This window comes from Camarhynchus parvulus, chromosome 20, assembly GCF_901933205.1.
Source record: "Camarhynchus parvulus chromosome 20, STF_HiC, whole genome shotgun sequence".
Lineage (NCBI taxonomy): Eukaryota > Metazoa > Chordata > Aves > Passeriformes > Thraupidae > Camarhynchus > Camarhynchus parvulus.
In genome coordinates, this window is record NC_044590.1 from 10,510,904 (window position 1) to 10,523,297 (window position 12,394).

Consider the following 12,394-nt stretch of genomic DNA (forward strand, 5'->3'; position numbering starts at 1 on the left):
GAGCTCATCAGGTAAAAAATTCAAACAAGGGCTCGGTCCTCTCTCAGTGGGATGGTAGCTTGTTAATTCTCTAATTAATTGGTGAATTGATAAAGTCCCTAGCTCCCATGCTTATGAGGAAGCCAGTTTCCCATCTGATGGTGAGAATGCTCCTCCCTTCACCTCCAGCACGGTACAAATATTACAGCAGGCAGCCTGGGAGCCTCAGCAGTGCTGATTGAAAGCATTTTGGTAAGATGATATATTTACAGCTTCCACCGTGGAAATTTGATTTCTACCATCCCTATGGGTTCTTCCAGTTATTTCTGAGGAGTTTGTTATACCAGAAACTGCCCAAGAGCTGCTTTTGGAGAGCTGCAAGAGCAGCTGTTCTCACTGCCTCCTCTCCTTTGTCTCTGCCATATGTGTAACTCTTGTTTTAACCCAGTAGCTGCTCCCAGCACAGATCAGGCTGAGCTGTATCAGCATTTTTGGGGCCAAAACATGAGTTGGAGTCAGGTCAGCAACCACAGCCAGGTGATGCCTGTGTTGGAAAATGGCCATTGTACAAAATTTGGTTGCTTACACCAGGGTTAAAATGTACGTTTCTGAAGGTTAGTTGGGTTAAAGTGTTTATTCATCAAAATTACTAGAGCTGTGAGGTAAAACACAATTGCTTTAGCTCCTTTCTTATGTGTTTTTAGGTTTCTTTTTATGAAATCTTCACAGTTTTCAATTCACCTGTGAGTCCAGGTTGAATTCCTGCTTCTTTCACTTGCTGGTTTTGACTGTGGCTATTCAATGGCTGATCTATGTAAAATCTTCTTTTGGCCTTGGCACTGAGCACTGCTCAGTCCGACCTTGCACACCAGGTGTAAACTGAACAATAAAAATCCGTCTTGCATCACTTGACACTGATGCCTGAGACTTTGTGTCCCATGTCCTCTGTGGCCCTCCAGTTGGAGCAGAGGGTTTTACACAGCAAACAGCACGTGGGGATTTAGAGACACTGCTCTAATCCCTGACTGACCTTTGAGATGATTTTACACCACCAGCCTCAGCTGCCCTCAGTTCTTCCTGTAAATGCTGCACTCCCAAGCTGTTTGGGACTGTCTGTAGCAAGCTCCTCCATCCCCTCACTGGCCAAACCCAGATCATGTCTGACATCTTCCAGCTCTGGTTTTCATAAAGACTCGCGTAATTAAACTTCATCATTAAATTTTTGGAAAAACAAGCCCTCTTCTAATGAGTTAACAGGCTCTTGACTACAAATAGCTCTGTGAGAGCTGTGAGCTGAATTGTGCAATCAAGTCCAGCATCTCAACCAGTTTTGTTCCAGCTATTGCATCGTTTAAAGACGAAACCAGTACAGACAAGCTCTGAGTGGTGACTTCAGAGCCAGGCGCCAGCAGAGCAAAAATAGTGGATGCTGAGGTTTTTTTCACTTCTGAGCCTTTAAGCAGCAGTCCAGCTCTCTTCTCGAGGACAAATGAGGAGAATGCCCATAAATATAAATTACAGGCCACTTGTAATTTCTCTCCACACAGAGAAGTTTGGATTCTTCCTGACAGACCTGCTACAGCTGAAGAGATGACAAAGTGGAACAGAAGCCTGTTAGGATAAGTGATGGCACTTTGGAGTACAACAAAACTGCTTCTTATGAGTGCAATAATTGGCACTTACAATTGCCTGGCTGCTAAATAAGAGCTTCTGGTACTTGACAGTATTAAATCTTCTTTTTATTTTGGAAATAACTGATGGAGCAATTAGGATCTGGAAAAATGCAGCTCCCCTGGAGAGGGAGTGTCCTTCTGTTCCCCTGCTTGGAGTCTGATGGATCTACCCACAAATGGGCACAGTGGCATTTCATTGCCAAGTAAACTCCCCATAACAATGTGTGTGGGGACCTGTGTGGCAATTATTTTTCTCTGAATCTTGGAATATTTAGGTGAGTGGATTTAGGTTTTAATGTAATCATTCAACAAGATAAGCTTCAGTAAGGGGGGTAGGGAGGGGGCTGTCCAGCCTAATTTCTGAAGTAGTTTCAGCTAGTCTGACCCAATATAAAAATTTATGAGGTGATTATAAAAGCCATAATAAGCTAAAATCTGTCAAAACAAACAAGAAAACCTCCTAAATGAAACATTGCTTTGAAAACTCTATTTGCACTTAGCCCATGCTCAGGTGTTTCACTTTTAATCTTAACAAATAGCTTAGTTGTGGAATTATGATCAGGTTACTCCTCCTTTTCTCCTCCCCTTGTCTTACCATCCTTGCTAAAACCCCAGCTTATCAGCAGCTATTGTTGAGCTGTCTCATAACCTTGGTAGCTGCACTGATTGTGGGGCTGTGCCACGGGCATGACTTCTCCTGGAGTGGATGTTTGGCATTCTTTGGGCAGCAGCTCCTGCGGGATGCCACAAACTGACTCATGGTGAGCTCAGCCCAGAGAGCCCAGCCCCTGCTGTGATTATGCTGCAGGAAATAAACAAGATGACAGCCTAATCGATCGCATCTTTGGCCTGAGAATTGGGGCACCCCAGGCAGAAAGTCCATTTCTGCCACTCTTTCTATTTGTTGCTCCATTGCCCCATCCCTTTGCCAGAAGGGAACAGAAAATCCAAGGTGCAAAAATCAAAATGAGGTTTGTGAAATCAGCTGGGGCGTGAGCCTGGGAACCGGAGCTTTCGCATATTCTTCTTCTGTGAGAATGAAGAGTGCTCAAAGTGCTCTGTGGAGGTGGTGCTGGGGATGAGCTGTGCACAGTGGAGTCAGAGAATCCCTGTGTGTGCTGGGCTGGCACGAGGTGCTGGTCACTCGCTGCAGCTGGAGAGGGGACTGGCTGCTGCTCCCTGGTCCCACCTGCCTCTCCTCCAGAGGGATGTGTGGCCCTTGTCACCTGGCTGCAGGGATAATAGGTCCCTGTGCTCGGAGGAAGTGAACAAGCAGCTTGCTGGTCATTGCTCCGGTGCCTGTGACTGCTTTCTGCCTTCAGTGTCCAGCAGGACAGAGATTTTCCTGCGAGGCACAGCCCCCTGTGGGTGCCAGGCACATGTTTGAGCAGGGAGGTAAACGAGGTCATCCTCTGAAACCCGCTAAGGCTTCTAATTTTACACAGCCTCCAGTGCCCAGCAGGCAGAGGCATATTCAATTTAAATTAATAAGTAAGTCTTGGTTATTCATCAGAATAAATGTTTTTGAGTGTTAAGAATAGCTCCTGTCTTAGCGCTTCCTCCTATTGTTACAGCTCTTCCTTGAGCAGTGGAAATGTTTTGGGTGATTTAAATTACATTTACAGTAGTAATTAGGTGTAAGCAACTTTACAGTTGACTTATCTGAATATACATCTGTATCTAAAGAGAGTATGACTTTTTTTTCCCCCCCTACCCTACCTCCTCCATTCTCCCAGGGCAGGACATTTTCAAACAGGGTAGGCAGCTGGAGATACTGATATTTATTGATATTGATTATTGATCCTCCAGCTCCCTGGGCATCCTCCCAGCAGGATGACAGATTAGCTCTTGTCTCATGCAGTAAAGTCATGAGTGGAAACACTTTGTAGGGCCTGAGTGTTGCTGTTTCTTGGCAGCTCTTTTCCTGTGAGGTGCTGGTTTTCTCTCCCAGCTCAGGCAGAGCAGAACCAGGTGTGTGGCAGGCCCAGCTGCTGCCTTACCCAGACCTGACTGCAGCTCACTCTGTGCCCCAGGCCACAGCCTGGCTGCTGCTCCCTGCCAGACTGGCAGCAAGCTGGGGCTTGGATAATCTCACTGATTTAGTGACTCCAGAAACTGGAATAATCTCTTAATCTCACTGAGTCTGTGTGATGGATAGGTAGCAACACTTGAGGATTTCCTTATGTGGTGGATTGAGCAGGGATAAATGATTTTCAGGTTTTCCTAACGCTATGTACCCTCAAAATAAACCTGAGAAAAAAAAGAATTGAAGTTTTCCTAACCCACATTGCAGTGTGTCACTTGCATTCATTTCTCAGGGTAACAAACTGGTTTGGGGATGCTTGAAAAATGTAAAGCTGCCATAAGATCTTGCAGTGCAGCCCATGGATGTTTATTCCAGCTGACCTGAAGGCTCTGATGCCCAGCTCTGCCAGGCAGCTCTCCCAAACTGCACAGAGTTCCTGCAGTCTTTAGGTCTGCTGAAATTCCTGACTATCCCAAAGCATGTTGGATGTTTTCCCACCTCCTTTTGATCCTGAAAAAGTCAGGCCAAGTCATGTCAGCTTGGCAGGATGTGTGGATACCTTCAGAAATAACTCGTGCACTAAAGTGGTGACGGTTACAGCGCTGGGTCTGTTCCCATGATTCATTTGAACTAATTGGCTGCTGAGAGCATCATATGCCTCTTTGTCTCCATATTTGAGTAAGATTCAGCTCCTGTGATCCAGATAATCTTATCCTAGTGAGCTTGTCTCATCTCTAATGATGCCAGGAAGACTGGAGCATGAAACATGCTGGAGAGCTCAAAACCAGAGCTGGAATATTTATCCTGATTCACTCTGAAAAAGCAGACTCAGCTGGCCTCTATTCCTCCACCTTTTTTCTCACAAGCACAATCTAGAAGATAAACTCACAGATTACTCCTCTCAAATGCCATGAATAACTGAAGGGCAGACAGGAGCGGAGATGTGAAAGGCTGTAGTGCAGCTGTTATTATCCACAGAGATCAGAAACTTTCAGCAGTGCTGTGTACTCTTCGTGTGAGTAATCAAAGCTGAATGTACTCTTGAAGAATTCTGCCTTCATCTGGATGCTTTAAATTTGCTCAGTTGTGCAACAAGCCTGGCTGAGTTATTACCACTGCATGAGAAACCTGAGGATGAAACTGCCTGGTACGAGTGTCTGGCAGGCTCTGTCTGTAAATTGACCCATTAAAAAGGATGATCAGCTGGCTGCTGGAGTTATTAAAAGACATTTAATGACAAGGGACACCACTGAGGGACAAAAGAAATAAAGTTATGGGCTGTGGTGCCCATCTATTTGCAGTGCTGGCAGGTTAGAGGTGATTTTATATCCAGGAGAAGGAATGGCCTGGAACCCAACCCCTTGTTTCAGGACAAGGTGTGCTCAGTGGGGAGTGGTTTGGAAAGGCTGTGTGTTCCCTGGGGAGAACAAAATGCTTTTCAAATTTTGTGAAAACAGAACGCAGAGAGCAGCCACATTTTCTCTTCCAGATGTTTTTGTTGTCATCCCTCCTTGCTCTCCCCTCCCATGTCTCACATCCTGAGCAGTGTGTGTGGTCACACATGATGGTGACACTTCTGCAGCAATTGTAGTCTGTGTAGCTGCAAAAAAGGATGAAAAAAAAAAATCTTTAATTTGCTTTCTGTGTGTTCCTACAATTTTTGTAAGTGGGTGAATTTTTACGATGAATAATAGGAAGGAATTCTTCCCTGTGAGGGCGGTGAGACCCTGGCACAGGGTGCCCAGAGCACCTGTGGCTGCCCCTGGATCCCTGGCAGTGCCCAAGGCCAGGTTGGACAGGGCTTGGAGCACCCTGGGACAGTGGAAGGTGTCCCTGCCATGGCAGGGGGTGGTCCTGAAGGTCCCTTCCAAACCATTCTGTGCTCCCTGCCTGTGTGTAATTCTGTGCTGCTGTGGTCTCTGGGTTTTGGTTAGAACTGAACTTCACAAGCTGGCACTTTCTGTGGTTGATCTTTGGGGCTGGTGTAGGAGGAGCTATGTGGATAAACCTGAGTTTTGAATTACGGGTGGAGGAATAAATTTTACAGGAATTGTGGGTAAGGAGGAAAAGAGAGGAAATTCCCATGAATATTTTTGCATAGTTGATGTGGGGAGTTGTAAATGTCCCAGACCCAGCACCTTCCCAGTGCCAGCCCCAGGTCTGAAGCTGGGGAGTGAGGCATTGTTCCTTCAGCAGCAGTGTGAGCTCCAGCAGTGGTTGGGAAAATAGATGTGTTAGTGGGAACAAAACCAAGATGGGCTCTTTTATGACAAGGGATTGTCTCAAAAAGAACTGTTGGAGGCAAAGCAGGCTGAGCTGTAGGCCCAGCCTTACTGGGAGTATGGCAAACACAGAGTGGGATTGCTGCTTGTGCTGGATGAGCTTTGTGTGCCTTCACTAAAAAACTTAAATAAATTACTCATCCCTTTAACTTCGGGATTCTGAATAAAAAATGCTAGAAGAAAGGAGAGTTACTGAAACAGCTTAGAGAGAATAACAAGGAAAGAGCAAAACCTGTCAGGAACAGCTACAGGGCATCTGATTGCTTTAACCCTTTTCTCGCTTGTGCATTGCTTGTCAATGAGATTTTTAAAGAATAATCTGGATCTTGCAAAATATTCTCTGTGGGTGTTACGAGTTTACACTGCTCTTTCAACACCAGTGTCTTACATCCAGCTGGGCTTTACTCACTGCTCAACTATGGCAAGAAACGCTGAATTGCTTCTTTAATAGGCACTCAGGTTTGGGGTTTTGTTCCCTGCCCTCCCCACGTCCCCGGGCAGATATTTTGTTCTTTCCTTGATGTTCTCTTCAAGTACAACGCAGAGGAGCGAATGCACTGCTTGGCTTCTCCTCCCAGGCTGCGTTCGGGAGTTCCTTTTTCGCGTGGGCTGAGTCTCACGTTAATGTTTAGCAAGCCCGGGCTGCAGCCCAGCCTCGGGAAGAGCTCGCTGCTATTTTCTGCTCTCTGCTGCTGCCTGTGGGCTGTCCCCCGTGTCCCAGCGTGGGCGGCTCCGCCTCGGGCAGCGCTGCTTGAGGGCTCGGCTGGATTTACTGTCACTGCCGCCGGGGCGGGGGGACACGCAGGCAGGGAGCAGAGGATGCTCCATCGTCACCTCAGCGTGTGCTCGGCACGGATGGACTGACCGCCACCCTCCTCCCGCCTGGACATGGACAAGCGCGGCACGTGTGGCTCCAGGATGGCCAGGGGGGTGCTGGCGCCTGTCCGGGCTGCCAGCTGTGCCCAGCTGCTCAGCAGGTACCGAGCGTTCCCCGGTACACGGGGTGGTCCCGGCTGCTCTGCTCCCTAAAGCGGGGCGCCTGGGATGGGGTAGGTGGAAGCAAGGTGAATTTCTAGAGGTGAGCAGGCTATTGCGTGCCCTTAAAGTAGTGGTTTTTGAGTGCCTTGGTCATGAAATGAAACCTGTGGAAATTCCCTTTCTTCTTCCTCATGCTAAGCCTATGAAAATCCCGGTTCTTTTCTCTGTGCTTGCTCTGGGCTGAGTGCAGCCAGCTGGGGAAGTGGGACCTGAGGGGCTGGAATGCTTCCCTGTGACCCAGTGGTAACCTGCCTTGGGGTCTGCCAGCTCCTCCGGGGTTTGTGGATGCTAGAACTGCTGATTTATCATGCAAGTAGTGGAGGATAGAACTGAAATTTGGACTGCTCTGCTTGACAAACACTGTTCTGCTTGTGTGCTTACTGGATATTGTATGAGTTAAGAATTCATCTAAATTCATCAAATTCATCTATATTTGCATCAGTTGAGAAGTTTGCATTGAGTTTTAGAATGTTTCCTTGCTGTAGTGGTCAGAATCTGTTGATTTTGGGTGAATGTGCTGGCAGTGATTTTACTTCTAATCACAGCTCACATTTTCATGTATCTGCCTTAGTTGTCCTTTTTTCCAGTCCAATTTGATGAGACTGTGCATTCAAAGCAAGACAGAAACTCTTTAGAAGACCCTAGGCAAAATTTGAGTTGTGAAATAAAAAAAAAAAAATAATTGTAGGGAGACTGACACAGAAATGATATGGTAAATTACTTTAAAATTACCCACGTGGAAGAGAACCAGATTGAAACCTTCAGTGTTGCAGGCTTTCTTTGATAAAAATCAAAATATTTGTTAAGGACTTAAGGCTTTTGCCAAACGGGTTAGTTGAGTTCCAGTGTCTGTGCTGCTGCCAGAGCACCTCTGTGGTCAGCTCTGAGGAGGTGCTGCAGCAGGAACCTCAAACTTGCTCACCAACTTTGCCCAAAACATTGAACCCCAGCCAAGCGGCACTTCCCACCTGCTCACTCAGGACTCACCACAGGTGAGGTGTCTGTGTGTTTATGTGTAGCTAAGCCTCTTGCCCAGGATTGACCTAAAACTTACCTGTCCAATAGGGCAAGGATATGCCAGCCTGCTTCTAATTAGTTGGCCGTAATCAGGGTTTATTTTTGATCAGCAACTCTGACGTGCTCGTTGAGTTCCCAGTAAGATTCCTGCTGGCTTGCAAGGGGCTGGTGGTGCTGTCATGGCTCCAAAATAACGCTGAGCAAAAACCTCTGCTGAGCCAGGTCTGCCTCCCTCCTCCTCTTCCTCTCGGTGCTGTAAAGCTTGTGGCACCTGGGGAGGCTCACGGGCAGGGCTGGTGGCCCTGGGCTGGCTGGTGACACTCCAGTTACAGAATTGGTTATTAATCCCAGCCAAGGGCTTTTCATGGCAGGCTAAGCCAAGCACTTTGTGTTATGTGTAATAACTCTGCCCTGAGAAATCCAAGTGAGGAGTTGATGACTCCTCCCTGTCTTCCTGCATCCCTGAAGCTCTCGTGAGTGAAGCATCGCTGGATTCCAGCACACCTCTCCACCCCTCCTTCCCCTGTGCTGCTCAGCACGTCACTCTTGTGACCTCTCCAGCATCTCTGGGCTGTTCTCATGCAGCTGAGCAACAACTTGCCGTTGCTCATTCGGTGGTCTAATGCAGCTACAGCTGGTAGAATGGGCTAGAAGAAGAAATAAGGATGAGTTCTGATTTACTCCAAGTTCAACATTTGGGAAGCTGTAGGACAAGTCAGTAAAAGGCAATGAATGATCACACAGGAAATAAGTTCACAGCCTTTCCATGGTGGATTCAATCAGCTGGCAGCCTCTCTTCTGGAAGCCAAGTGGTCCCTCAGCCCTTGGTCCCTCAGCTGAGTGTCTGAGGTGTGCACAGGCTGAGCATCTCACTGAAGTGCCAGCAGTGATGGCAATAGAGGCAAGGTGCCTCAGCTGGTGTAACGGGAGCGTGTTTTGAGGATGTGTGCAGTGACTGGGAGGTGTTGACTCATTGGCCTCGGCAGAATCCCTGGCAGAGTGTGCTCGGGGCTGTGACAGCAAAGGCACCAAAGGGCAGTGATTCCCTGCCTGCTGCTTCCCTCGTGGCACTCCTGTGCACAGGCTCAGCCTGGAGCAGCTTCTGTATGGGAGAGGGCAGTGGGTGAGGACAAGGTGTGGGAGCTATGGGGCTGTGGGGTTTGTAGCCAGCTGGGCTGAGGGGTTTGGGATCCTGGTGCCATGCTGATAGGTGGAATTGGAAAGGCAGAGCAGGTCCTCATGGACAAGGACATGGACAAAGCTGCTGATCTTGTTTAAATGGACATGGATTCAGTGGAAATGAAAATAGGGTTAGGAATGCCACCTTTTAATTAATGACTGACATCTCATCATCCTGTAGAGCAGCTTCATCAATTCACAATCACATTAAAGATCCCAGTACTACTAAAAGATTTATTTTGGCCAGGTACCCCTTTCTCCCAGCAGGATTTCCCTTTGGATGAAAGCCCTTTCCTGTTTGGCTTACCCTGCTAATGCGGGGAAAGTGAACAACAGGCTCATCCACTGTGACCTTACTGTCAAACACAAAGCCATGCACAGGGAGGATGGGTTGTGTCTTCTGAGGCCAAAACAAGCCCTGGCTTGGTGGGACAGGCACCCAGCTAATAGTGTAAGCTAAACATAGCTTTGAATACTTTTAATTTGGCTGTATCTGCATGGGGTTATCAATCCTGTTCTTGTTCTGCTCTGAGTTTCAGTCAGAGATGCCTCTAGGCAGATCTGTAATTAAAGGCAACTTTCCCTATTCCTTAGCTTGTTTATTTAGCCCCTTACTACATGGAGTAGGGCTAAAGAGCAAGAACAAATTGATTCCAGATGAAAGCCTGAGACAAGGAAGTAGAAATGGAGTTTCTTTGCCCTTAAATACTTTGATAGAGACACTTATTGTCAGGAAAGTTACAGCCTGTGCTTTAGTTGAGATCCAAAGCTGTGCTGGAGGTAACAGAATCATAGAATGCTTTGGGTTGAAAGGGACCTTAAAAACCATAAAGTTCTAAACTGATCCATGGGAAGGGATGCCCAAGACCAGGTCAGGTTGCTCCAAGCCCTGTCCAACCTGGCCTTAAACACTTCCAGGGATGGGACATCCACAGCCTCTCTGTGCCAGTGCTCCATCATCCTCTGGAGTTTGCCCAGCACAGAAAACACTGGAGATGCTAAGCTGAAGCAGTGAGATACACACAAGCCTCAGGATTCACATCTTTTCCTCCACACAGCCCTGGGCAAAGGTTTGCTGTTTGCTTTTTCTGCTGTCTCTGAGAATGCCAGGACAGGAGGTGAGGCTGTGCTTTCTCACTGCTGCACTGGGGCAAAGCTGCAGCTTTGGGAATTGCTGCACACACAGAGCAGGATCTGGCATGTCCTCTTTATCACTTGCAGAACTGGCTTCTTCAAAACAACCTGAAATGACGCTGCTCCCCGAGCTGCTTGCATAATGGCAGATCTTGATGAGCTGATTGCTGTGTTACTGAAAACAAGCTGTAATCTTATTAGCAAATTGTGGCACTGCCATCTTAGCACTGCCATCTCCCTGGTGCTGCAGAGACAGACCTTCAACTGTGCCATCCCACGTGGGCAAAGTCCTTGATAAAAAATGCCTTAATGGGGACATAAGTGGGGGTTGGCAGCAGTGCTGGATAAAACAGCCTGGGCTAAAGGCACTGTGACTTCTCACAGGGATACTCTTGGTGAAATTACTAAATATGTGAGAAAATCTCTGGGCAGAGATATGCAGAGGTACATCAGCAGTAGCAGACTGCTAAAGCTAAAATTGCTTTAATTCTGGCTCTAGCTGCTTTGGTTGAGTTAAGCCAGGGAAAGGAAAGCATGGTAAGAGTCTGTTGGGTAAGTTACTGTTCATTGCCACTGCAGTAATTTGATAATTAGCCTCTCTTTGCTTTTATGGCCTGGGCTGAGGCATCTGAACCAGCTATGTGCTTTCCATTTTCTCTCAAGAGTAAGCCTGAGGAGGTCTTTTATGCATATTGGTGTGGGGAGAAGGGAGGAATTGGTAGTGATGTTCAATTGGTACAAAATTCGGTGTATTTTGAGGGTAACTAAGCCAGGCATTAAAGATTTGCAGTAGGGCTTTCTTCTGGTTTACACCTTTAGTAGAAAAGTTGTGGAATTTTTGTTCTTGAGGCATCTTCTGGGTAACATTGCTCTCAGTGGTAGGAATAGAGTTTTGTGTAATTCTGTGTGTCTGAATGAAATAGTGATCATGTGTATTTCTTGTAAGGTTCTGATAATGAGCAGATTGACCTCTTCCATACAGGAGCCTGTTTTTATATTTGCATTGATAATTTTGATAGACTAAGGTTTAAGCCTCCAATAAGAAAAATAGCTGCAGCTGCATCTATGAAAAAAAAATATATATATGTGAGTTACTGCTTCAGGATTTTCTCAGTTTTTCAAATACTCCTGCCTGTTATTTCTGGGTGCCTTTATTCCACTACCATTCCATGATTTTAAACAAGAAAACCGAGTATGTTATGAACTGTGATGTGTTGATCTTTAGGTGACTTTTTTCTCTTCAGAATTAACTACATTTAAAAACATTTAATTAAAAACATTTCATTATTTAGGTTTAAACTGCTTGCTTAGGGTATGAAGCTGGAAGCAATGTCAGGAGAGCCTGCATGGACTTTTTGGTTGTTTGTTTCAAGTTTTTGCTTTTGTGCTCATGAGTTGTTTTTGTCCTTGAAGTAAATTGAAAGCAGGTAGGATGTGTGTGGTGTGACATTAATGCAGTTCTGTTCTCTGACTAAGGGTCTTTATCTGTCAAAATACTGCAACCAGTTGATAGACTAATCACTTTTTTTGTTTTTCCCCTTGCAAGATGGTTGCATTCTATGCTCATGGTCTGGTTTCTTGTGAATGATGCTGTGACTCGGTGTGCTACTCCAAAGCTGCTCTTGAGGCTCATTCAGACTTTCTGTCTGTTTCTTTGTTCCATGTGTGCCTTTGTGCTTGCTCCAGATCTTTGGAAATGTCTTTAAAGCCTGGGTGCTGCTTGTGTGGCACGACTGCCTTGTCTGCCTGAATTCTTCTGTTCTTGTTGCCTTTTTCTCATCTTAGTTTTCTGGAAGTAGAAACTGAAAGGAATTCCGTTTTCTTGGCTTGCACTTGTTGCCTCCTGGTCTGTTTGAAATGCTTGAGAAGGAACCATTTTATTTATTCATCTGCTAGAGAGGTATTTCAATGAGGGAGGGATGTTGAGCAAGCACAAAAGAAGCTCAAGCAGCTCCAGGTCCTTTGAGAAACTCTCTCATGGGAGTGATTCAAGCCTGGAGTGAACATAGCAACAGTGTTTATTGTATTTTGGTATTCAAGAGGGTGAAGAATTACATGAGTGTTTG

At 46.4% G+C, this 12,394-nt stretch overlaps 1 protein-coding gene across 8 annotated transcripts in view; it reads left to right on the forward strand.

Moving 5' to 3' along the window:
• Positions 1 to 12,394, forward strand: part of ARHGAP40 (Rho GTPase activating protein 40) — a 39,165-nt gene that overhangs the window by 5,734 nt on the left and 21,037 nt on the right. The window contains exon 1 of one of the 8 annotated variants that reach the window (XM_030963460.1): positions 6,410 to 6,937. The exons of 6 other annotated variants lie outside the window; for them this stretch is intronic. In XM_030963460.1, coding sequence (XP_030819320.1) covers positions 6,849 to 6,937 — 89 coding nt within the window. In that variant the 5' untranslated portion in view covers positions 6,410 to 6,848. Of the gene's footprint in view, positions 1 to 6,409; positions 6,938 to 12,394 lie in introns of those variants that run through there. One more of the 8 variants, XM_030963459.1, reaches the window with a different exon arrangement.